The sequence below is a fragment of the Lotus japonicus genome, chromosome 4 (assembly GCF_012489685.1).
Source record: "Lotus japonicus ecotype B-129 chromosome 4, LjGifu_v1.2".
NCBI lineage: Eukaryota > Viridiplantae > Streptophyta > Magnoliopsida > Fabales > Fabaceae > Lotus > Lotus japonicus.
In genome coordinates this window covers 69,012,130-69,037,761 of record NC_080044.1, presented here as the reverse complement: position 1 = coordinate 69,037,761, position 25,632 = coordinate 69,012,130, and the positions used below count along the sequence as shown (strand labels likewise).

Here is a 25,632-nt window from a genome sequence, read left to right as displayed (position 1 = left end):
GACCTAAGAATTTTGTGCAAATCTCTCCCAACTGAAGCGTAAAATCATGATGAGGTTATGTGATGGTGGTTCTGAAAGTCACGGGGAGCTTCATGTTCCATGGCGTGAACATAATATTTACATGAGACATTTCGACGCTCAAATCATTGTTTGTGTGCGAGAGGTTCTAAGAAACTCACATAAAACTTTAAGTAAATTGTTCAGAATGAATATCATGCTATGTAAATGATCGATAAAACCTATATTTACAGAGTCAGGGTCCTTAACGATGTCTCTGCAAGTATGAGGGAAACGTCTTATACAGGACATTCGAGCGAACAAATGCCCTCAAAGCCGCCTTGCCTTGCTCTGTTAGTCTCGATCCTCTTTGGTCGAGCTGACACTACTAGGCGAGGTGGCCCTTTCCGAACCATTATGCCCATCCTTGTGACGAAAGCTCTTACATAAGTCTTTTAGTCCATTGAGACATTCTCTAGTCCGATGGTTGAGTAGCCGGGCGAAACATCAAGTAAAAAGCTTATTTTTTTAAACAAAGAATACTATAATCATTCAACTATACTGATTTATACTTTTATAAAGGTTAATGGTCAAATCAGTTCCTGATTTTGTAAGAGAGTTTGATTTCAGTCCCTCAGTAAAAAAATGACGTTTAGTGAATTTTTATAATTACTGGTTGTTTTTAACCGCCACTAAACATAATTTTTCCGCCGAATGACTGAAATCAAACTCGCATACACAATCAATGACTAATTTGACCATTAACCATTTTTTAAATCTCTTTATTTTTATGCTGGCCAGCGCATAATTCCGTTCTTGAAAAAATATAAAAATAAAAAATAAAAAATTGTTACTATGTGACAACGATTCTCTCTCTTGTCTCTTACATCGTCCAGCACAGGTTTCTGTTGTGTTTTTCGGTGTTAAGGTTGTGTGTTGTGTGTTGTTGTTGTTTTCCTTTTCAGTTTTTCTTTCATTCTCTCACTTCCAAGCAATGCAATCACATTCTCATTGATCCAAACCCTGCAACATTCTCATTCATTCTACATCACCATCATAATTATGCCTTGTCTTCATCCTCTGTCCACCACCTAGGGTTTCTCTCCGATTTCCATTTCTTTTTGTGCCGGGATTTTGGGGGCAGACATAATCTCCGGCAGCCATGGCCACCAACTTGCAGATGACCCCTCAGCTCGAACAGATCCACGGTGAAATTCGCGACCACTTTCGAGCCCTCGCGTAAGCATCATCATCATCATCTCTTTTTCTATATTTTACCGTGTTTGATTCATCCTATCTATGCATTGTGCTGGATTCTGCTTACAAAGGAATTGCAAAATTTAAGGTGTGAGTAATCATACCACTATCGAGCGATCGTGAATTATTGATTGTTGACATTTGGGGAATACCCTAATTTTGGTCAATTTGAGGGGTTGATTACACGGTGAATTCCTATAAAATTTTCAATAATTTCAGACTTGGTGTGTTGTTTGGTCTTTAGGTTTAGTGATTTTTTGAAAATTCAGGTATGTTGTGGTTTCTGTGGGGGGATTGTAGTTGGTGAAGTGATTGTGTGGCTTTGGAGGAAATGGGGTGGTACTAGGAGCGTAGTAGTGTGCAACCACATGAATGCTTGTCTCTGGTGCTGCTTGTTTGTGTAAGAAGGCTCAGAGTAAACAGTTTTAGTTGCTTCTAGTTTGGATTATACTTGAGAGACTGAGGCCTAGTTTGGATTAGCTTCTAGTTCATGGAGCTTCTTAATTGTGATAAGTACCTGATTTCTACCTTGCAAGAAGTCCTTGTAAGGTGATAGGTGCTTATGGAGAAGTTGGATGAGGGAGCTCATGAAAAAGTTGAGGACTTGAGGAAATAGGATGGTACTAGGAGGGTGATAGTCCAAGTGTGCAACCACAAGAATGCTTATCTCTGGTGCCGCTTGTTTGTGTATGAAGGCTAAGACTAACCAGTTTTAATTGTTACTAGTTTGTATTAGACTTGAAAGACTAAGGCCTAGTTTGGATTAGCTTCTTGCAAAAAGTCCTTGCAAGGTTATAGGTGCTTATGGAGAAGTTGGATGAGGGAGCTCATGAAAAAGTTGAGGACTTGAGGAAATAGGATGGTACTAGGAGGGTGATAGTCCAAGTGTGCAACCACAAGAATGCTTATCTCTGGTGCCGCTTGTTTGTGTATGAAGGCTAAGACTAACCAGTTTTAATTGTTACTAGTTTGTATTAGACTTGAAAGACTAAGGCCTAGTTTGGATTAGCTTCTTGCAAAAAGTCCTTGCAAGGTTATAGGTGCTTATGGAGAAGTTGGATGAGGGAGTTCATGAAAAAGTCAAGGACTTGAGGTGTCTAAGCTAATTTCAGTTTATGCATGAAGTTGTTGCTTAGAAGTCTCACATTTTGTCAGATCATTTTAACTTTTTTCCATATTAGTAGTTCAAAAGTTGATCCAAACTGGCCCTAGATGTTGCAGCTTGCTAGTTGAAAGTATTAAAATTTTGTAAGTATAGCCAGGCTTAGAATTGTTTGCATGGTTATGTTTGCCTTTCCTCAACCAAAGCATCACTCACATGTCAGAATAATTGTTCTTCACGAACCTTTAGAGCATGGTCCTGCATTGATCTCGGCAATTGCATGTCCTTATTCTACAGTCTGAACATTGATCTTCTTGGAATTAGACATACTTTGTGGTATAGTCTTGCATTTTCTTTTTTCACTTTCAATAGTTATGTAAGATTACAGGATGTCTGTAATGTGTGTGTCCAGAATGAAGTTAATCCTGATTGAATTATATTTTTCCATCACGGGGATGTTGTTTATATGAGGGCTCATCTATATTCTGCAAAAAAAAATTCATCTGAAATTTAAGGCATAGTGGGACTCAGTTGCTAGTGCCAACATTGCATATGTTTATTTACTACTACATAGTACATACAAGTGATTTACGGTTTACTTGCACTTAGAAATTCCTCGTTTTGACTTGTAATAATATATCCTTAGCTGGTGCCACATTCACACTTAGCAATTCCTGGAGAAGGAAAAGAAGGAGAAAAAGCTTACCTTCTTTATCTCCAAATAGGTCCCATAATTTAAGCATATGTAGATACATGTTAGTTTGTGGATGATCTGTAATATGTTAATTAATTTATTTTTAATATATTCACCTTTTGCATCCAGAAATGGCTTTCAGAAGCTGGATAAGATTAAAGATTCCAACAGACAAAGTACTCAGCTGGAAGAACTAACAGGGAAGATGAGGGAGTGCAAAAGGTAAGTCGAGCATCTATGCAGTTGTAATCTTGATATCTCTTTATGAAAGCTGTATCTCTCAGAATGAGGTCCAAAACAGAAAAACTCCGAAGGAAGGAAAATGTTTTAAATGCATATTCTGAAAATATCAACTTCTGCAGTTTTTTTTTCCTCATTTGTTGGCAGGATGAAAATTCTGTTTTGCAATGGAATTGACATCTCATGTCAACTTCTCAGGGTTTGAATGATGATCATGTGAGAAACATGGAATCCTGTTCTAAATTGAAATTTTTTATGTTTAATGATTCTGAGTTATTTTCTTGTTTATCGTACTAGTTCTATGCTTTAACCGGTAGAGTTGCCTTTTTCTACATGCCAAGTGCTGAAAGAAGTGCAATTTCATGTGATTTTTTAGTTTCGACATGTTTCCTATTTTCCTTTTGGAGTGTGTTACTTACTGGCATTCTCGGAATATGGAACATTATGTTTTTATTGATGGTTTCAGGTTGATAAAAGAGTTTGATCGTGAAATTAAAGATGAAGAGGGAAGAAATCCCCCAGAAGTGAGCAAGCAACTCAATGACGAAAAGCAATCAATGGTCAGTACCCAGAACCCTTCCTTTTTCTTGTTCATGTTGGAAATCTAGTATCTACGAGGAGGTCTTCCTTTCCAGCTCTTCTTTTTTCATGTGTTACAACTTTATAAACAATTTGCAAGCAATGCCAATTGCCAAGTACTTCCTTGGTATTGTCAAGACATCAAATAAAATGATCTCAATCTGATCAGAAAAAAAAGTTTGAGTGTCTGAGTATTGTGCATATGTTTATTATACAGTACATGCCCATACAACACAAACAGCCAACTCCATGTTTTCTAACATTCTTTTTTTTTTTCTTGCAGATCAAGGAGCTAAATTCATACGTCGCATTAAGAAAAACGTAAGCTGACCTGTATATACTTCCATTTGTGTTATTAGACTTCAATATATTGAAGGTTTAGTAGCAAATGAGAAGATTAATACCAATTTTCTTTTGGGCGCTTATAAAAAAAAAATCTTTTGGGCATGTTCAACTTTAAAGTCAAGAATTCATGATAAATATTTATTCCAGTCTGTTATAGTTTTTCTTCTCATAAATGAAATTTTATCCTTTGGGCTATTTTAAATGATTCATACTTTCATGTGGTTGATAAACAGGTACATGAATACCATTGGTAATAAAAAACTTGAACTGTTTGACACCGGAGCAGGAGCAAGTGAACCTACAGCTGAAGAAAATGTCCAACTGGCATCAGGTAAAATATTCAATGGAATTTACAGTCGATACCAATGAAATAAAATCAGCACTTTGCCATATAAGTTGAAATCATTTTCACTGTATATTTGTGTTTCTGTTTTTTGACCAGTCTCCGTATAAAATCTGTGCATTGTGTTTGGGTGCTAATTTATGCAATGGCATAGTTCAGGCTTTCATCTTTATATGTGCATCATTTTTGGGGCATTCTTTGTGTGTTTTATGTTCTTATTGGTAGCACTATATTTATCTCAGCAATAATGCTTATTTGGCTTGTCCTATAGAAATGTCAAATCAAGAACTTGTCAATGCTGGGATGAAAACAATGGATGAAACTGATCAGGCTATTGAGAGATCTAAGCAGGTGAGTCACTTCAGACTTATGCCCCCATCAATTTTCCTTTGGACCTTTGTTCTTACCCATATCAAAATGTAGGTTGTACATCAAACAGTTGAAGTGGGCACCCAAACTGCTGGTACCTTGAAAGGCCAAGTAAGTTTGATTCTCCTTGAGTATGCTCTCTGAAGAGAAGAGTACAAGGATTTACTAGTTTAACCTCTTTCTTTTATTCAAATTATGCAGACTGAACAAATGGGCCGTATTGTTAACGAGCTTGATTCGATCCAGTTCTCAATTAAGAAGGCCTCCCAACTCGTTAAGGAGATTGGTAGACAGGTTGCTTCATTTTCATTGCTTCTAGTCACCATTTACATTCCATTAAACCTGTGTCATTGAACTAAATTGTCTTTCCCCCTGTTCTCAGGTAGCTACGGACAAGTGTATCATGCTTTTTCTGTTCCTTATCGTCTGTGGTGTAGTTGCCATTATTGTCGTGAAGGTATCATGTTAAAATTCATCTACTGATTCAGCGAATTTGTTCTAGATATCTATTCCTCCTTCAAGTAATGACATTTTTTATAAAAATAAATTAAAATTAATACAACATGCTCCAAGAATTAGTTTGACATAATTTTATTTAGATGAACTATTTTAAATAACTTACTTTGGTAATACATTATACAACACTGAAAAAAAAAAGGCAAGGACTTGAATTGCAAGTAAGTGTCTTTTGAAATGTTAATGAGCATTGTCTTACCATCAGATGTTTTCATGTGCGTTATTAAGGATGTTTTTGGGTAAGGTAAACAACTTAATTAAGTGGTTATTCATAAGTTAAGCTTATTGAGATAAGCTTAAAACGTGTTATAGATAGGAATAAGAACTTATTCATAAGTTAATTTGAGTAGCTTATGAAAATAAGCTCGAGACAGCTTATAGGTAGATCACATAAGTTCTTCCAAACACTTGCATACGCTATTATGCTATAAGATAAACTCAAAGAAGCTCTTCAAGTAGAGCCTAAAAGTTTCATTTTCGTTATCATTGCTGACACTATCCTTCTATTTGAATTGGAAATATTTTTTTCTTCAGATTGTGAATCCCAACAACAAAGATATCAAGGATATTCCAGGGTTGGCGCCTCCAGCTCCCACTAGGAGGCTTTTGTATGTAAGGACTGGAGAACAATTTGATTAATTCTTATATTGAAACAAGAGTTTTCTCCATGCTAGTCCTGCCAACTTGATTCTTGTTCTTCTTGTCGATGGAAAAGTTAAAGGATTGCTGTTGGGGGGCATCATTTTGGTCTCCAATTATTATTTTTTTACAAAAAATTCTTCCATGTACTGTTTGTGATTCTATGTAAATCTCACGAGAGCCTTTCTGCTTTGCTTTGAGTGCCATGTTTATTTATGTAACATTCCAAAAAATGTAGGGCTAGGAAGTAATCCTTTACTGTGTAATTGGTGGTGTATATGTCTAATACCAAAGGAGATTGCCCCCCCTCCCCAATTTTTTTGATTTGTTAATCCACGCATATATATTCTGAACTGTCGGCTGGATCTGTTTGTAAATTTCATTTATTTTATAGGATGTTTGTCCTGTTTGTGGAAATCTGAATTGATTTAGCTTCAAAATCAAGCTACAAAACCTAGTTTTGATGGACACAAAAATAGTTGGATTTTACAGATGAATTTCTCAATATTATTTTACGAAAATCACTTTTTTCCATTAATGTGCGTAAACATAAATCATAAATCAATTCACACTTCCAATTTACTTTGACCATAGTTAATTTGATCAAAATTTATTTATTGAAAATCGATTTTGACGTGCTGATATAAACACACATTAAAGTTGTTGCAGCTGTTATCTTTAATCTCTTTACCTGGTCCTTCAATTCATAGATAGGGATGGTTTGTGTGTTGCTACTCATGTTCTGGTTCTAGTCATGTATTGTTAGGAATAGGTCAATATTCCCTTTCTATGTTTTTCTGTGGTATCTTTGACATATTTTTTTAATGAGAAACAATGTGCAAAACTGATCATTCTACTTGCTAAATACTATTAAAACTTAAAAGTAAAGGTCATATAGTATTTATTTGCCAATTATCTTGGCAGAGTCATTTGTCTTTACAGCAGGAAAGGAATAAAACAAATGAAAGCCAATTTGAGGAGAGATTCTTGTATAAGTAATGTATTTTTTTATTTATTTCATTAAAAATATGATGCAGCAACACTGCCTACTTATACAGGCTTATAAAGTATAAACGTAGAAAACGAAATTAGATTTAGCAGTTATACAATTGCTCAGAATAAAGGACATTTCTGTAAATGAAGGTTTGAAATTGTTTGTATCTAGACCATTGATTATTTGTGATTTATCCAATGGTGTTTATTGAACTGAATAACGGTGAATCACTTTTGACAGACCCTTAAGTTAAGACTTATGAAAATATTTTTCTTATGCACCAATGTTTTATGATCCAAGTAATGAAGAGTTCATTTTTTTCTTAAGTGAGTTCATCCACCTCAATTCAAATTAGTTAAAGAGGCTTTGAGAATGAGATATCAGGCAAAAACAATTGTGAGACTGAGAGGCTATATTTATTTTAACTTTCCATGATTAAAATACTGAAATGATGTCATTTTGTAACTATTCTCAGAATATTGTGATGTCAGTTTATTTAGAGAACTGAATTCATGTCATTTATTTTTTCTGAGAACAAATTTATGTCAACCAATGATTCAGGAACCAAAATAGAAGTCTGCTATGTATTTTATATTTGGCAATTACATTTTTTTTAAACAGATTTTTTTTCTGAACTTTTTTTAAACAGATTAGAATATGCACAAATATGTTTTTTCTTAATGGATTTTGAAGCCTCACAGAAGGAGTCAAGAAACAAATAGACTTTAAAATGTATTTGAATTTTCGTTGAACTCAACGTGGATCCACATTGAACCCGCCGTGATAAAATCACGTTTCTCCAATCTATGTTAAACTCAACGTGGTAAATTATAGTTTCTCCATTAATACCTTAAGATGTGTGAAATCATGTTAGTGTTTATATCATCGACCAATAAAATACATTTAACAATACTATTCAATGACAAGCATGTTTATTGAACTTCTAAGATACTTCCTCCCAATCGGCAAATGCCCATTTTTAGGTAGAAGATTTCAGTCAACATTATGATTAAGACACTTACATTTTATGAAAAAGATGCATCCTCTGCACAAAGTGATTAAGCTAAATATAAAAATTGGAGTTATGTATAAACCTGAACCAGAACCAGCCTCTAGATAAGTATTAAACAAATTAATGCGGATTGTTAAGGATCACATCATCCTAATGGAGCACACACGTTTATGATTATGATTATATATATGAAATTGATAGATGAAGGAAACTGTCATGACTCATGACACAACCAGCTAAGCTAACTAAATTATAGAAGTGTATAACCTCAATGGACAAAAGAGTTTCAACTAATAGCAGCACAATCAATAAGCAACAATAGCAGCAAACCAACTATGCGTGTGTTCTTACACTTGTTAATAACCAAAAATTGGACATCTCTCAAACAGCATAGCTATTAGCTACATTCTAAAATTTGATATCTCACCAGCTAGAAATTCCAGCCTAATGCCTTAGATGATTGATTGAATAAATCTCACTGCGCATGGAACAGGAATCAAGCCGGATTAGGATCCTCTCATGTCACATGACAATATTATGTGAAAATTATGTCTATCTCTCTTATCGTAAATATTCAAAGGGTCCCGCCTATTCAATACATATGAAAAAAGAGATATATACACATCATTTTAACATGAGGAAACACGATAAAATTTTCACATGAGAGGATCCTAATTCGAGTCAAGGTTCACCAACTGGTCTGTTTCTAGGAAAGCATCCCTTGCCCTCACATAGTTTCAACAACAAAGATTCTTGTTCATGGACTCAGAACAAATCATTGGCAAGAGGACCATAATGGGAACTTTAGAATTGAAATAAAATCAATTTCTGGTGCACCATGTAATCCAATTATGATTGATTATTTGTTCTGTAATACTTTAGTCATTTTATTTTTAGTTTTGTGGGGTTGGATTTGATTATGAAGGTCCATGACAAGGTATAATCCAATGTCCCCTTTGTTATTTTGTTAAGCATGTGTGGAGCTGGTGTTAAACTTTGTTTATATATATAAATTTATGAACTGGGGCACCCTGTAAGGGGATCAAGACATGCCATGCCATTGCCAAGGATATATAATTAGTGTGCCAAGTACCAATCTTGTTTTTGTTTTGTCTTTTGTCTTCAGGTAAAAAAGAATCTGAGTTTTGTTAAAGAAGTACTGAATAAATTGCACACAATGATAAAAAAAAAGTACAAAGTTCAGTTGTTCCTGATGTATCTAACTCCTGAGAAAATCTAACCAGAGAAGGGAAAATTTCCTTGAGAGGTTGACTCTGATTTTCTTTTCTTTGTAAAACTCTACCAACAATTGTCGGTAGAATAGGAGAACTCTGCATTTGTTTATGTTATCTGTGAAGATATGTTGTGACCAATGCCTCCCTGCTTGGCTGCTTGGTACCAATATACTATAATATAGAAAAAAGAAAAGCTAACTACCTCTTCCTTGAGAGTAGCTTTTAGGTAACTTATTGTGTTGTTTTATATTTCAATTGAGTGCAACCACAATGAAATTCATTCACTTTTTATTTTGAAATATATGCTAATATCTAACTGCACTGAAACTCACAAGCAAATTTCCTCTATCTTGTAGTATTTAAGATTCAGTACATCATCTCATTCACAACTATGTTTTTGGAATAAATTTATTTTTTAAATGGTCAAATTGTGTAATTAAGTACCAAAATAGAGTTGGTCTAGTAGTAAGACACACTAAAAATGAGAACACAAATTCAAATTTTAAGAAAGTCATTTGTTAGAAAGGATAACTACAATTTCCTGAACGAAGAAAAACATCCGTCGAAAACAGAAAAAAAAAATAGTGGACCTAGGTATACATAAATGACCATCTAAGTAACCAAAAATTATGTTTTTCACATTATAAATGCAAATTCCCTTTAACACGTTGGTCATTCTTTATGCACATTTGTTTCTTTCTTTCATACTCATCTCATTATAGTACCACCAATTTTTTAAAAAGAAAAATTCATACAATATCGTATGTTTATGTTTCTATACATGCAAAATCTAACTAACAAATAAAATATGCCCATTTGTTTTTGTGAAACTTGATGTTATAAAATCAAAGTCCTGTGCTGTATAATTGCAAATGATCCAATCTGTCAATAATATTGCGTGCATCCAAGTAACAGAAAGCAATTAAGCAGTGTTTCAATTTTTATCTGCAAAGGCAATACAATTACTATCAATTATGCACGCACGCATATATATGCTTGGTGGCGGTTTTTAATTAATTAAGTCATTGTCTAGCTGAGGCTACTTTAGAATGTGCCTGGTCAAAGAAGAATAAACTAAGACACTTGCTCTATTATTTATCAACTGCTTACCAATATTTGTTGACACAATTCAATTTGATGTGAAAAAAATGTTGGACACAGTTCAATTCTCACTGTTGACGTGAAAATTGTGTAAATAAATGATTTATAAATATCTTTGTAAGCAACTTATTTGATTTTATTTTGGGCTCTATAATCTCAAATGTTTATCTCTTTCTGTGCATGTAAAGCTTAAGCCAATGACTAGGTAAATTAATTTTTTCTAACTAATTAAAAATATTACTATGCAATTATTTTGATAAATCACACAACTTTGTATTAATGTTCACCTTTAACTTCAAAAGATTTGGTTTGGCAGTATTCACCTCCACAAATTTTTGCTTGTCTAGCTCCACTAATTTGCTTTTATATTGGGCCCATTTAAATTGATGAAAAGAAGCACCACATGATGAAAATTAACCAGCTATAAATCACATTTTTCTAAATAGGGGAGGAAAAACAAAAGGCTTAAATGCATTTGTTGCCCCTGATGTATCGTCAATGTGCAAAAGATAACCCGACTCTTTTTTTGTCGATGTTTGTACCCTCAATGTTTTGAGAAAGTATAGGGAATGCCCCTCCGTCAGATCGACGTTAAAAAACTAACGGAGGGGCTGACGTGGATTTTCTTTTTTTATTTTTCTTTTATTTCCTCAAATGCCACGTCATTAAATGAAAATAAAAACCTTGAAAATTGGTTGGAGAGGTTCGAACCCAGGACCTTGTAATGGCAAAACACACACATTACCAATTGAGCTACATGGACAATTGATATATTTGACAACATAATTTTATTTATTTCATATATCTTCTTCATCTTCTCAACCTCATGTAACAAAATTCATAAGTATTCTGGTGAGAACCATTTTAATGGGTCTTTCTAGAGAGAAGGGATCCAACTTCTCTCTAGGCCATGAAGGGAGGAGAATCAACGACCGGAGGGAGAAGCTGGAGTCTAGTAGAGGAAATAAACGGTGGCGCTTTGACCATGCGGCGGAACCGTCGTGGAGAAAACAGCACCATGCTTCTACTCCGAGTAATGGTCGATATAGACAGGTCTCCCAACATTCCCACCAAAAACAGGGTCATGGCAGTCAAAGGGGTAGTGAGCATACTATGCGTTTTTCCCCCACTACCTTGTTCATAGATGGTCTGACAGAGAAGACATCATACGAACAAGTGAAAAATGCGTTCAAAAAATGGGGGAAACTATCTGGTGTTTTTGTGCAGAGAACCAAGAAAAGACACCGAAGGACAAAGTTTGGCTTTGTGCATTTTGTGTCTAAAGAAGCAGCGGCAAGGGCAACTAGAAATCTGAATGGTGGATCTCTAAATGGTGCCACTATTTCTGTGGCTGTGGCTAAGTACCCGACAAATGCACAAGGGGATACTCATCCTACTGCCAATAGGTGGACAAATCATGTAAGAAAAAGGGTATGGAGGAGAAAAACAGAGCCAATCTCCCAAGAAAAAGAGAGTTCCGACTATTCTTGTTGTTACAATACTAAACAAGAGGACCTGGATAGAGTACAGAGGATGGCAGTAGCATCTCTCAGGGGTGTTCGCAATATAGAAGAAATACAAAATTTCTTAATTGCAAAAGGCTACTCTAGAATAAAAGTCAAGGCACTTGGGGCTAAGGAAGTGGTACTGGAATTCGAGAATAGAGATGAAATGCTGTCTTTCTTGCTCAAGGGTGTGGAATGCCTTGCCGACAAGTGCGAGTGTATATCAGAAGCTTCAATGTTGGCAAAACCAACTAGGCATTTCATATGGGTAACACTGAGAAATGTTCCTATCGCTGCTTGGAATACCAGATTCTTTTCCTCAATTGCAGGTTTATTCGGAATCTTTGTGTGTCTGGATAAAGAAACAGAGTCCCATTCCAGGTATGACAGAGCTAGGATGCTGATAGTCTCATCGTTACCGTCGTTTCAGAGTCGCTCGATAAACATCAAAATTGATGAAGAGGTGGTGGCAGTGGCTTTGGAGATGGATATAAAGCACGAATTTTGTGAACCCCCTTTCGCTGCAGAGGAAGTTTCCGGGTTTTCATCTTCAGAAGGTAACATCGCTAACATGGCGGAGGCGGCGACCTCTGATGATTCTAGGGTTCAAGGGACCGAGGACATTGACCTACCTTCTGCTACATCTCCTGCGGCTCCGTACCTTGACGAGTCAGAGGTAGTGGGTCCAATCAGCGTCTGGCTCGATGACGAGGAACAGAGGAAGAAGATGAAGAAGATATATGAAATAAATAAAATTCTGTTGTCAAATATATCAATTGTCCATGTAGCTCAATTGGTAATGTGTGTGTTTTGCCACTACAAGGTCCTGAGTTCGAACCTCTCCAACGAATTTCAAGGTTTTTATTTTCATTTAATGACGTGGCATCTAAGGAAATAAAAGAAAAATAAAAAAAGAAAATCCACGTCAGCCCCTCCGTTAGTTTTTTAACGTCGATCTGACGGAGGGGCATTCCCTATACTTTCTCAAAACATTGAGGGTACAAACGTCGACAAAAAAAGAGTCGGGTTATCTTTTGCACATTGACGATACATCAGGGGCAACAAATGCATTTAAGCCAAAACAAAATGATTAGTCTTCAAAAGCCGCAAGGACATCACATCTGTTTATAAACATCACATTATAATTGTGCTGTTTAAGTCACATCTCTCCCTAAAGAACAATATTGTAAGCAAATGCTATTTTCAGATATTCCATTAAATGGGAAAATAATCAAATATACTACTGTGAAACAAGTTGAAGGTAGAAATTAGAATGTTAACCTAAGTTGTTTGGATAATTGTCAAAAGCGGTAAAACTAAAAATTGAGATTTACACCAATTTCAATAAAAAGTGTGAATGAAACTCTTATTGAAATATAAAATTCTGCTAACACTAATTCAAACATTCACATCCTTATTTTAAAGTATCTTATAATCGACAGCTATAACATTAATTTGCTTAAAATTCAAAAACCACATTAAATGAGTAATTTTTCCTAATACATTTTCCTACATGCATTTCATCCAAAAATCGAACAATAAATAGATATTTAGATAGTTGAACTATCTAGATATCTAATTATCTATTGTTGTCGTTAAGGGAAGGTAACCCTAACATCTTCCCCACCAAGGACAAGGACAGAGTTGGATAGGCAAATGTAAAATGGGGTCATTATAGGCTTTGACTATCAGAAAACTAAGGTGGTGTCCAGTCTGTTTCCTTGACTATCCAGCCTACTGAATGGGATAACGAGGTCTCATTAATTGTTCAGCTTAAAATCAATTTTTACGCACATTTCAAGGATATTCCAAATTCGCAAAAATCATGACTTTAGCCTCATTAGTAATTAATATTCGGTGTGCAGTTTCTTCAGTTGACCTTTCACATTTAATCTCACAAGTAGTAACTTCTTTATTCACAAACATCAACCTTTAGGCTTCAGCATTACCTTCTTCTAATTACTTTTTTCATCTAGCAAAAATCCCATTGATGACCAACATATATGTTGTTTTACTTGGCAAATAGTTATTCTTCTTAATAGGTCGTGTATTTGATTCTTATTGTCAATATGAGAAGTGTGTTGATAAGCGATCGGTGAGTACATATGATCAAAGATGAATACTCTGACCTGTGGTGGAGTGTGGTAACTGGAGCCGAAGCGATTTACTAATGATTTGATGGGCTATAAATATAATTGATTTTTGCCTAACAAAATGAAATATAAAAAGAAGTAAATTATTTTATTTTATTCACAAACATCAACTTTAGGCTTTAACATTTTTCTTCTAATTACTTGTTTCATCTAATAAAAATGCCATTGATGACCAACACATGTTATTTACTTGACAAGTATCATTTCCTCTTAAGAGATTGTGTATTCGATTTTTATTGTCGATGTCATGTGAGGATTATGTTGATAAGCGATCTGTCAGCCGTCAGCACATATGATTAAAGAGGAATACTCTGACCTGTGGTGGAGTGTGGTAATTGAAGCCGAAGCCGCTGTGCTATTGATTTGATGAGCTATAATTGATTTTTTTTCCTAACAAAATGAGATATAAAAAGAAGTAAATTATATTATTGGAACATGGTACTTTCTGTTTGGTTTTTCCACACTTTTTGATAATGTCAAACATGCCATTGAAGCATCTGTTTATCTGTCACCGTCATCTTTAGGAAGAAGAATAATCAAAACCAATAAAGAAAATGGAGGTGAAGGCACGCAGAGAAATATGATAAACAACAACTAGAGAGAGACCAAAAAGGAAGGTGTGGGGGAGTCAAGAATTTTGAAGAAACAGCAAAGAAACCTTCCATTTCTGATGCTTTGTTTTTACTACTATTAACCATTTTTCCAAGGCAATGCTGCTGAGTCCATGTCACTTCCTTCTCCCATTGTCACCTACCACTGAATGATAATTCCTTCATGCCTTCTTATTAACCCCACCACCAACACCATTTCCCTCTTCTTTCATTCATGTGCCTCTTGCTTTCTCCATTTCCCTCCAATAGTGTCGGTTCCTTAACGTGACAGCCTCCAATGATGCTGGTTTGAAAAGTTTCTTTTTTGAAGTTGGAAACAGATACCCTTTGGCTTATTTCAGAATACCCAGAAGCCAAAATCATATTTTGATGATGGGGATGTGCCAATGTGTTCACATCTAAGAGGGTTCAAGGTGCATAAGAGATCTGGTATTCAAGTTTATTCAGGGTTTGATAAAGAGAAATCTGTGAAGGGTTTATTTTGTGGAACTGGAAAGGTATTCAACCTCTCTCTCTTTCATAGGTTGATGATGCTAGCAATTGAGTTTTTCTGGTCATTTGTTTTTGTTAGGTAATTTGAATTTTTATTGGGCTATTTTTCCTGTGTGCAAACATTAATAAAGCTTTAGTCTTTCTCTAGTATTATTTAGGTATCAAGTGCTGTTCAAAACTGACTTTATTTATTCTTTATGCTCTTCTGGCCTCTGAAGATTTATATTTCCAAAAACCTTTGAAGTCAACTAATTGCAATTTTCTTTCACAGCTTGGGTTCATATTTGCTGGATTTGGCTGGATATGAATACTGAGTCTCATATGCAGCTTAGTTTTCTTTCCTTGGTGCATTCTTGTTGGAATTTCATATAATGGATTTGTGATTTTCTTTCTTGTACCAAGTTTTTATGTATATGGTGTGAGGAAAATAGTTTGGTATCAGTACCATAATTTGTTCAATCATGTGCTTCATTTTGCAACTTGATTTGTTATTTGCATTGAGATGATTTCTTATGTTTAACTCTGACTTTTGCAGATAAATTGGCTGCAGCAAGATGGCTTCTGATCTGAGTTCGGGGTTGTCGAAGAAAACTGTTCTCGGGTTGAAAGCATGGGAGTTAATGGGGTTAATAGTTGGGTTGTTCATTATAATCATTCTCATGGTTCTATCAATATGTCTTTCTTCAAGAAAGAAATCCAGAAGAGTCAATGGCATGCTTCCCCTGAGACATATGTTATCGGTTTCAGATGAGATCAAAGAGATTAGGGTTGATCAAGCTTCAGCAAATAACCATCCCCAGAACGGCGCTTTTGCGAGCCTGTATGACAAGTATAGTGACAGGGATTCTGAAAAGGTTTTGATCAATGGAGAAAATAACAGTCAATCAGGCTCATTCATTCATGTTGAGAAAGATGCTAATGGCTCTCAGTCAAGCGATGAGAGCGGCGCTAAGTCGGTTTCTGTCTACAATTCTTCTTCCCATCCTATAAGTGCACCATCCCCTTTGTCTGGTCTTCCTGAATTCTCTCAACTTGGCTGGGGGCACTGGTTTACATTGAGGGACCTAGAAAATGCAACAAACAAGTTTTCGAAAGACAATATTATTGGTGAAGGTGGATACGGAGTCGTTTATCAAGGCAAGCTAGTCAATGGGAGTCCTGTCGCTGTTAAGAAGCTACTCAATAATCTGTGAGTTTGGAACTATATGTAATTGCAGTTATGCCTTCAATTTTAAATTTCAATTTTGAACTATGTTTTGTAACCTCATATTTGGTTGTTATATTTGCATACATATCTGCATGTAGCTAGTTTATCTAATACTGTTTATGCTCATCATGCAGAGGACAAGCTGAAAAGGAATTTAGGGTGGAAGTTGAGGCTATTGGTCATGTGCGGCACAAGAACTTGGTTAGACTTTTGGGCTATTGCATTGAAGGCACTCATAGGTACCCTGTTGTTTTGGTCTGTATTTTATTTGGGTTCAATATGCAGATTTCTGCATATGCTTTTATTCTATATATTTTGGAATCAGCAAAGATGAATCATCACTAATTGTCTAATTGTGTTATGCGTACACATGCGTTTGTGTGTTTGTTTGCGTGCTTCATCTTGATTGACATAGCTTACTACCTTAAGAATTCACTAGATCAACATTTGTTGTATCTTGCAAATCTATTTACTGTAGTGAATATGCAGATTTTTTTTAGTATAGAATTCCTTTCTCTAATAGCATCGACAGTTTTAAATTATAATTGCATTTGCAGACTATTTTCTGAGTACTGGTTTCTATTATTTGGATTCTTGATCAATCCTAAGTAGAGCCCTGTTAATTTCAGGTTGTTGATTTATGAGTATGTTAACAATGGCAATTTAGAGCAATGGCTTCATGGAGCCATGCGGCAGTATGGTTATCTTACATGGGAAGCTCGGATCAAAGTTCTTCTTGGAACGGCCAAAGCGTATGCTTACTTATTTAGTAACTGTCCTGATCTTTAAATTTCCTTAGATTGGTGAGTTTCTTTATACTGATCTCTGATGATCTTACAGGCTGGCTTACTTGCACGAGGCAATTGAACCAAAAGTCGTCCATCGAGATATTAAGTCAAGCAATATTCTAATTGATGATGACTTCAATGCAAAAATATCCGACTTTGGGCTGGCTAAGTTAATCGGTGCTGGAAAAAGTCATATTACAACTCGAGTAATGGGTACTTTTGGGTAAGCTCTTTGTCTAGAGATTTATGTCTCTTTTGTTTCTTTAGCTACATTGCAGACCAGACCAATGGAATAACAATTCTTTCTTTTTGCCTTAATAGTTTATGTTTTATTGTCATTCCTCATATCAATTCTACCATTACATTGCTGACAACTGTTGGCACCTCCAAAATAAACTGAGTTTGCCATTTAACTGTCTCAGTTGGCTAACTTTGTTCTCCTTTTCTTGCTTGCATTGCAATTGTTAGATATGTGGCTCCAGAATATGCAAACTCTGGCATACTAAACGAGAAGAGTGATGTTTATAGCTTTGGGGTGTTGCTTCTTGAAGCAATTACTGGAAGAGACCCGGTGGACTATAGCCGACCTGCAACTGAGGTCTGTCATTGATAACCTGTAAAAAAAAAATTCAAGAAAGGAACTTTCATTCTCTTCCCTAATACATATCTTCACTTGCATTTTAAATGTAAAGTTGGTAACTTTATTTATAACACTCTTATCTATTATATTTGGATGACTTTCCTTAATATCATCGATGACTATTGTAGGTAAATTTGGTTGATTGGCTCAAGATGATGGTGGGGGGAAGGCGTTCAGAAGAGGTTGTGGATCCTAACATTGAAACCAGACCTTCAACAAGTGCCCTAAAACGGGTCCTGTTGACTGCTTTGAGGTGTGTCGACCCAGATGGTGAAAAAAGACCAAAGATGAGTCAAGTTGTCCGCATGCTCGAATCAGAAGAATATCCAATACCTCGAGAGGTTTGACTTCTTATTCTCATGTTTGTTGATCCTTTGAGATTTAAAGATATAATATAAAACCCTTCATGTCTTTATCCAACATTTTTAGCTTTTGGGATATTAAGTTTATGATATCAGAGTCTCCATAAGTAAAGGTTCTAGAGTTTGATCCTTATTACGCTCATTCTTCTAATAAAAATTGGCTTTCAGCACAAATTGGGTTAGCTTATGCATTGTCCACACTTCAAATCCAAGCTCTTGTGTGAAGTATTATATAAAATTATTCATGTGTCTTCAAACAATGGTTTAAACTTTCATTTGTGACAAATGAAATTTGATTTGTTTTCTTGGAACAACCTTTAAATTCTTTTTCTGATGAATCTGTGATTGAAATATCTATTTTAAGCCACTTCTAAGAAACCTTTTTCTATTTTAAGACTTACACTTGGAAAAGTGTTTGAAACTTGATCTGTTTCTCAAATGAAGTGGGTAACATTTCAGGATCGAAGACGCAGAAGGAGTCAAGCAGGAAATATAGTGGATGGCCAAAAGGAGACTTCTGATACAGAGAAGAGTGATAATCCAGATTCGAAGTCCACTGGCCAAAGGAACCATAGGAATTAGAGCCATGGATGTCAAAGCCTACAAGTACCTATTCCAGGATAAGGTACATTGGTGAATGGGCAATTTTTGCATTCTTTTGAGCCTATACGAGTTCTGATAAAACTTCCACATTTGACATCAAAGACATGGAGCAGAATCAAGTTACTTCGGAGTGGTTTATATACTTATTTGCTGTTATTAGCCTAGATGTAGTGTGTGTTTGGATTAGCGTTAGCAGAATTGGATCTGGCCAGAATTGAATCTGGAAGAATTGGATCTGGTAAACGTGAGTTTGAGTGACGTGATTTATGTTTGGATACATTTATCAGGAATTGGATCTGATAGACTTGAATTGGATCTGTAAAAGGGTGAGGGGACAATTGGATCAGCATTGATGCTGAAGCAACAAATTGTTGTGTTAGGATGGTGGATCAGCATTTAGCATCCAAACATCAATGGAGATGGGAAAATCACGTTTGAGGTCTTTAAACGTGGATCAGGCCTGATCCAACGTGCATCCAAACACACCCGTAGATGTTAGGATGTAGAATATTGGGCTTGAATATGGGGCTAAACAGATCCCATAAAACTACTGTGTACAGATTTCATTGATATTCATACATTTTCTTTGTTTCTTGACATATTATTATGATCATGAGATAAGTGGTTTTTCTTTGTGTGAGATGATAAGAAAATGATATCATGCGTCAAGGACAGAAGATATGCTTTGTTGCCTATAATTGTAGTGGACATTTTCTTTATCATTATGAGAGCATAATGGGCTCCCCCTGCAATTTTCTTTGTTATGACAACCAATGTTTGGATCAACTTCTCTTTTATCATAATCAATTATGTAGCCTAGAAACCACTCCACATAATTAATTATGGTTTCAGAATCTCGTAGAAGGATTTCCAAACATGCGATGTTTATTTTTGGTATGGACGAGTGCAATGTTACATAACTTAGAGATTGAGCAGAAAGGAAATTTGTCAAATGTTAACAGACCAGTGAATAGATATTGGCAGTTCGGACACATACAATATGTTTGGATGCAAAGTGAAGCTCACATAAAAGAAAATAAAATGAAGGAAAAGTAAGAGAACATGAGTTTTTTTTTACATAAGGAAAAGAAGCCAAATAAAATGAAAAATAAAAAGTGCATTTACCTTCCATTAGTTTATACATGATTCTATAACAAATTTTCACTCTTGATCGTGGTCTTTATTTTCAATATTTTGATTGTGGTTTGTTGTTTATACATACTTCTTTATTTTTTTTATCTATTCAAGTTTAAGTTTGATTTTCTTTTTTTTTCCTTTAAATTATCTCGATCAATTACGAAATGATTCGATTAATTTTTATCTGTATTAAGGGGGCCCTGACCGATAGCCAAAGACTAATCTCTTTTGAGATGTAAAGATCACTGAAGTGGGCTAGACCTCTTCCAACAAATCTTTTTTTCATACAAATGAACAAGATTCAAACACTTAACAACATACTTATGAAACTCAACTATCCGCCAAATGTGTTATGATTGTTGGTACAATTTAAGAGTTTAGCTAAGTATGCGTTTGTTTGAATAGGAAGCGAAATTTGTAAACTTGTTCTTTCAACAAACGCGCAGTGTTGCATGCTTTCTATTACAAACACATCATAAGTTCATAAAACTAATACATAACGAAAAATCCTCTTACACAATCAGTTTTGGTTTAATTTTTTTAAACATTATTAACTTCCATATAATGTGATAACTCCTTCAATGAACCTTAATGGGCCGCTTCACATGATCATTCTTTTTCTTTAATTCCAAGTAACCATACTTTCTGTGAATGTTTCTAGCAAACGTATAAAATTTGGTTGATAAGTTTAAATATTCATAGAACTATATTTGGATGTGTGCTGGACACACTCCAACTCAGTAGCTAAGAAGCTACATTATAGCTTATGAATGAAGTGATTTTGAAGTCTAAATGTAGGTTGCAGACGTGCAACCAAACATGCACTTAAAAGAATTTCCTACCAAACACCCCCCATAAGAGTTTATGATTATCTTTATATAAATAAGAACCATAAAACCCACAAAAATGAGACAAAACAAAGCTCAAATGGTTCAAGTCAAATATGTTCATTTGATAATGCAACTAAACTCATGTTATTCAGGAAAAGTATACATATATTCAAGTCAAATATGAATCCTTAAAAGAACAAACATAAATTTCCAATAACCATCCAAAACCACAAACCTAAGGGACCTGCATTACAATTTCTATATAATGCTTAGTTAAGAGACAAATCTAAAATGCAAATGATACTTAAATACTAAATGCCTTGGACTCAAATGTGTAATTATTGACACTAGTTACAAAACAACATTTGTTAACGCAGTCTGCAGTCTGCTAGAAGGGACGGAGGGTGAGGAATTTACATGTGGCGCACTTCCTTTGGAAGAGTTGAGCGAGTATTCAGTAGAGGCTGTAGAGCTTTCACTATGATGCTCATGTTTGGCCGAAACTCAGCTTCATATTGCACACACAGTGCAGCAACAGCAGCCATCTTTTACAAAATACAAAACAAAACAAGTATAAATAAGTGGATGAAATGAAAACTAGAAAAAGTTCCCTTCAGAAAAAATATACAAAGCATGTTTGGATCAGCTTATTTTTCGTCAAAATCAATTCTGGTATCCAGAAGCTACTCTCATAAGTTTCTACCCAAAATTGAAATCCAGTAGTAAAATCTCAGAATTGACTATGTTCAACGTAAACACTACTCTTCTCTAGCTTCTACAGACTAAAATTAATACTCGAAGAAGAACTCTTTAACATCTATATTGTCATCCAAAAGGAATTTTACTCAACCAGAATTGACTCTGAGGTCGTCCAACACACACTGAGTAGCTTTTGGGTTTCAGAATTGATTCTAATGAAAGAGAAGCTAATCCAAAGATGCAAGCTATAAGCTCACTAACAATAGAATACAATAAAAAGACCGAAAGCAAGATTTATAAAGAAAGTGTTTGTGGATTATCAAAGTTGAACAAAAAGACAACATTCCACGTCCATAATGTAACACCTTATTACCTTTGCAACTGACTTAACCGGGTACTCTCCCTTTAGTCTAGCATCAACACACTGCTTTACCTTATCTTCACTAAGCTTTGGTGTGGCCTGATAAAATCCAATGAACAAGAATCACAACTTGCAAAATCCGAAGTTCAAAAAAGGGAAAGAAGACCAAAAACAGAATAAACGAAGCTAGCAAAAATTGATACCCATGTAACAAGGCTTTGCTGTCCTCGAGGCAGTGTATGATCAACAGGTTTACGCCCGGTTAGGAGTTCCAAAAGTACAACTCCAAAACTGTAAACATCACTTTTTGAAGTGAGTTGCCCAGTCATTGCATATCTGTCATCCAAAAAATTCAAGCCATTAGTAGTTAAAACAACAACTGTACAATGTAATGAGACTTAAAGAATCAATGAGCCAAATGTATGACCGAGTCTGAGTCTAAAGTGGATTGTAGTTAACTATATTAGAAATATAATGTAAAACCATTCATGTGTCTTTTACCCAGAAACTTAAGCTTTTGAGATAGTTGGTTCATAACATGTTATCAGATCTTCTGACCAAGTGGTATAGAGTTCCATCCAGGAATAACTTACTCTGGAGCATGATAACCGAAGGTTCCAAGAACACGGGTAGAATGAAGACGTGCTGCTGCATCGGGGGCTTGATTTGACAAATCAAAATCAGCAATCTTTGCAACGTCGTCATCGAAAAGCAGTATGTTACTAGATTTAATGTAACGATGGATAATATGTGTCTCTGCCTTCTCATGGAGATATTCAAGTCCTCTGGCTGCTCCAACAGCAATTTTAACTCTCTGAGTCCATGAGAGAACTAAACCAGGTTGTGCACCCTTGACACCTTTGCGTCCTATATCCACAATTATAACAAAAAAATTTATATTACAATGAAGAGATTACTTGATCTAGTTATCTTTAATTAAAAAGAATAAAAAAAGAAGCTTCAACGGTATTGGAACGAGGAACTTGAAGAACTTTTTCATGCCAAAGATAGCTTTCATTGAATTAGTAAAAATTGTGAGTGAACATGTAGGCAAAGAAAAGAACTGTTTGTATGGTATGATTTCAAAGTTATCAAGCCTCATGCACAAGGATGATACTGTTTTCAAGTCGAAATTCCAAAATCACTTGCAAGTTTCTATATATAAGATGTGTAAACATTAATCTTAAATTCACAACAAGAAGTTCGAATGTATTTCTATAACTTCTGCATAAAAGTGAGGATTAATAAGGTATCAGTTATGACTAACCATGTATAATATCATGAAGGGATCCATTAGGAGCATACTCATAGGCAAGGGCGCGACAAGGACCATCAACGCAATAACTAACAAGCTCAACAACATTTTCATGCTTTAGCCTTGATACCACAGATACCTATATAAGTAAGAGATTAATTTTTTTGAATATGATCCAATAAATACAACATGTTTTGTTATCTTATTATTAAGGAAAACTTGTAACAGTTGTTGAACCGAACCTGAGAAAGCAATTCCTGGTCTGGCTGCTTACTGGAATCTAGCTTTTTAATCGCCACTTCACGTCCATTTTTCAATGTCGCACGATATACTTTCCCATATGCACCCTCACCAATGAAAGATTTTGATCCAAAATTATCTGTAACAGACTTCAATTCATCTATGGAAAGGGAAGGGACAGCAATTGGTTGAAAATTTATAGTTGGCGGAGTTATTATTGGTGTGTGTCTGCCATGATAACTATTGTTCCCTGCATGGTATAAACAGAGTTTAAGCCACAAGAAACTGGAAAAACAAAACAGAATTAAAAAGTTAACAGAAGTACAAATTGATGATTAGAAAAATCACAGATTACTAGAGAATGGTTCATAAAAATATAAGCAACGTGTAATACGAAATGTTAATGACAACAAGTTCAATTTGTCTTGTAACACGAATTCATGCAGACTACAGACACAAACTACAAACTTTGCATTTCGAATCATGGTAATGGCATGTATGAAAGTAAATGAAAGATAGAATCTTAAAGCACAGAATATTGTAAAGAAGGAAAAAGGACTGAAAATAGGGAATTACCAGTAGGATAGGTTTGCATGAAGGGTCCTCCTTTGTCAGCAGTTGTATAAGCATCATTTCCTTTGCAAAAGCCAAAGCAACCCATGATCCTCTGCTTTGGAGGTATGTTTCAATGTCAATTGTTAAAACATTGCAAGAAGTGTGAATAAAACTAAGCAAATATGATCAATACAGAAAACAAATTATTCATAAATTAACATAGATATACTCCTTTTTCAACTTCTTCCCTTCACTAGTTTATAAAGTAATTTTAATTTTGCAAAAGAAACAAATTACTACAAAGTCACATGTTAGTCAAACTTTGCAACTAAACTGAAAGAGAAGAAGAAAAGTCAGGCTCTTTGAAAACCACAAATAGAATAACTTTGTGTAACAGATATGTACAATCGTGGACACATACATTCCATTTAATCTGATGTTACAATGACAGAACACCAAATTTCATGCAGTTGGTACTTACAATAAATGCAGCAAAATTGAGAAGGATCATAAACAAACCTCACAAGTCAAGGGTCAACAAAGGCATACTATTATCTTCTTCCCAATTCCCAATAAATAAATGAAGTCAAAACAAATTCCACCAAAGGGTTATAATGATTTGACTAAACGCATGTTTGGATGCACAGTGAAGCCAAAATCAAAGTGCACCGCCCCAAAAGTCGCCCCAAAAGTTAAGGCAAATTGCTTCTGTCCACGATGATTTTGACTCAATGTGGTTTTCTACCGTTTATCCAAACATGCACCAAGCGACACAAATAATTGAAGGAGGCCAGGAAATTTACAAAATACTTCACTCATCTCCCTATCTATGTATTGTTGCAAAGTGAAAGGAAACCCAGAAAAAATAACTGGCTAAAGAAGCAAACAAACACGAACACACACAAAACAAAAACTTTGAAGAGACCCAGAAAGTGATTATCCGAAAAATCAAACTGTATATATAGAATTCCTCTAAGAGAGGAAAAAAAACAAGTCCTGATATTCCAACGTGTTGATGAATAGAAAAGGGTAACTGACCATATAAAGAAAGAAAGATAACAAAAAACGCAAAACTACTGAAGAGAAAAGATCCTATATACCTCTTGGAAAGACTTTGAGATTGTAGTGGTTTGTGTTGTTCAGAGATGAAAGGGAAAAAATGAATGAATGAAAGAGAGAAAGTTTGTAGAATATGGAAGAGGAAGTTGAAGAAGAAGAAGAAGAAGAAAGTTCCTTGACTTCACCGAGAGAAGAAGAAAACTAAACTCACGGCAGACATCAACAAACGTTATTTATTACCTAGTCAACTAACCGTTCCAATTTGGCGGATGTTCTGTCCGCGTCCGCGTCTCTATTTTCTTTTGCTTTACTTTTTTATTTTATTTTATTTTATCGGATTCCGACTTCGACTTAATACTCTCTTTCTAACACGCATTTTTTGATTGGTTGAAATTTTATGTACGACTCAATAAATAAAAAGGGAAACTTACATTTTTAATAGATCATACATAAATTTCAATTAATTAAAAAAAGTGTTCAAGTGAGTGTGGAAAATAGTATGCTACTAACATTTTCCTAAATATAAATTTTGTTGTAAATTTTTTTTATATATAAATAAATATTGCAGCCAAAACCGGTTTAGAGAATCATCATAATTATCGAAAGATTGACAATTAAGATGCCTTTTAGTAAAATTTGCAGAAATGAATTGATATAATTTTTAGAAATTATTCTTTTTTTAATTGGAAATTGTTAAATGTTTCTTAAGTTT

The 25,632-nt window shown here is 35.0% G+C and overlaps 3 protein-coding genes across 4 annotated transcripts; 2 read left to right on the top strand and 1 right to left on the bottom strand.

The window, feature by feature from the left end:
- The first annotated feature begins 873 nt into the window (after positions 1 to 873).
- LOC130711012 (novel plant SNARE 12) lies at positions 874 to 6,498 on the top strand. Its single transcript, XM_057560442.1, has 10 exons — positions 874 to 1,236; positions 3,180 to 3,272; positions 3,757 to 3,850; positions 4,153 to 4,190; positions 4,448 to 4,545; positions 4,829 to 4,908; positions 4,981 to 5,037; positions 5,128 to 5,220; positions 5,309 to 5,383; positions 5,977 to 6,498. Exons 1-10 carry the CDS (start codon positions 1,160 to 1,162, stop codon positions 6,079 to 6,081), a joined length of 810 nt encoding a protein of 269 aa, XP_057416425.1. The 5' UTR covers positions 874 to 1,159; the 3' UTR covers positions 6,082 to 6,498.
- Positions 6,499 to 14,615: 8,117 nt separating this feature from the next.
- On the top strand, positions 14,616 to 19,424 carry LOC130711006 (probable receptor-like protein kinase At5g18500). Of its 2 annotated transcripts, none has more exons than XM_057560433.1 (8): positions 14,616 to 15,189; positions 15,720 to 16,373; positions 16,526 to 16,630; positions 17,021 to 17,143; positions 17,232 to 17,402; positions 17,648 to 17,777; positions 17,948 to 18,160; positions 18,641 to 19,424. In XM_057560433.1, the coding sequence occupies exons 2-8, from the start codon at positions 15,739 to 15,741 to the stop codon at positions 18,761 to 18,763; spliced, it is 1,500 nt and encodes a 499-aa protein (XP_057416416.1). In that variant the 5' UTR covers positions 14,616 to 15,189; positions 15,720 to 15,738; the 3' UTR covers positions 18,764 to 19,424. The 2 variants fall into 2 exon arrangements, with proteins under 2 accessions (XP_057416416.1, XP_057416417.1); XM_057560434.1 differs by lacking the exon at positions 14,616 to 15,189 and adding an exon at positions 15,378 to 15,510.
- Positions 19,425 to 20,849: 1,425 nt separating this feature from the next.
- On the bottom strand, positions 20,850 to 25,125 carry LOC130711009 (pto-interacting protein 1-like). Its single transcript, XM_057560439.1, has 8 exons — positions 24,962 to 25,125; positions 23,883 to 23,973; positions 23,309 to 23,556; positions 23,079 to 23,205; positions 22,405 to 22,678; positions 22,015 to 22,147; positions 21,824 to 21,910; positions 20,850 to 21,296 (listed from the first exon to the last, which is right to left on the bottom strand). The coding sequence occupies exons 2-8, from the start codon at positions 23,965 to 23,967 to the stop codon at positions 21,165 to 21,167; spliced, it is 1,086 nt and encodes a 361-aa protein (XP_057416422.1). The 5' UTR covers positions 23,968 to 23,973; positions 24,962 to 25,125; the 3' UTR covers positions 20,850 to 21,164.
- Between the last annotated feature and the right edge of the window lie 507 nt (positions 25,126 to 25,632).

Coding starts and splice junctions, on each gene's coding strand:
- LOC130711012 (XM_057560442.1), top strand. CDS start 1,160: ATGGCCACCAACTTGCAGATGACCCCTCAGCTCGAACAGATCCACGGT. Junction 4,546..4,828: donor AAATGTCCAACTGGCATCAG/GTAAAATATTCA, acceptor CTTGTCCTATAG/AAATGTCAAATCAAGAACTT. Junction 5,038..5,127: donor CTGGTACCTTGAAAGGCCAA/GTAAGTTTGATT, acceptor CAAATTATGCAG/ACTGAACAAATGGGCCGTAT.
- LOC130711009 (XM_057560439.1), bottom strand. CDS start 23,967: ATGGGTTGCTTTGGCTTTTGCAAAGGAAATGATGCTTATACAACTGCT. Junction 21,911..22,014: donor AGCAAAGCCTTGTTACATGG/GTATCAATTTTT, acceptor GGATTTTATCAG/GCCACACCAAAGCTTAGTGA. Junction 21,297..21,823: donor CGGTTAAGTCAGTTGCAAAG/GTAATAAGGTGT, acceptor ATTTTGTAAAAG/ATGGCTGCTGTTGCTGCACT.
- LOC130711006 (XM_057560433.1), top strand. CDS start 15,739: ATGGCTTCTGATCTGAGTTCGGGGTTGTCGAAGAAAACTGTTCTCGGG. Junction 16,631..17,020: donor TGCATTGAAGGCACTCATAG/GTACCCTGTTGT, acceptor TGTTAATTTCAG/GTTGTTGATTTATGAGTATG. Junction 17,403..17,647: donor CGAGTAATGGGTACTTTTGG/GTAAGCTCTTTG, acceptor TGCAATTGTTAG/ATATGTGGCTCCAGAATATG.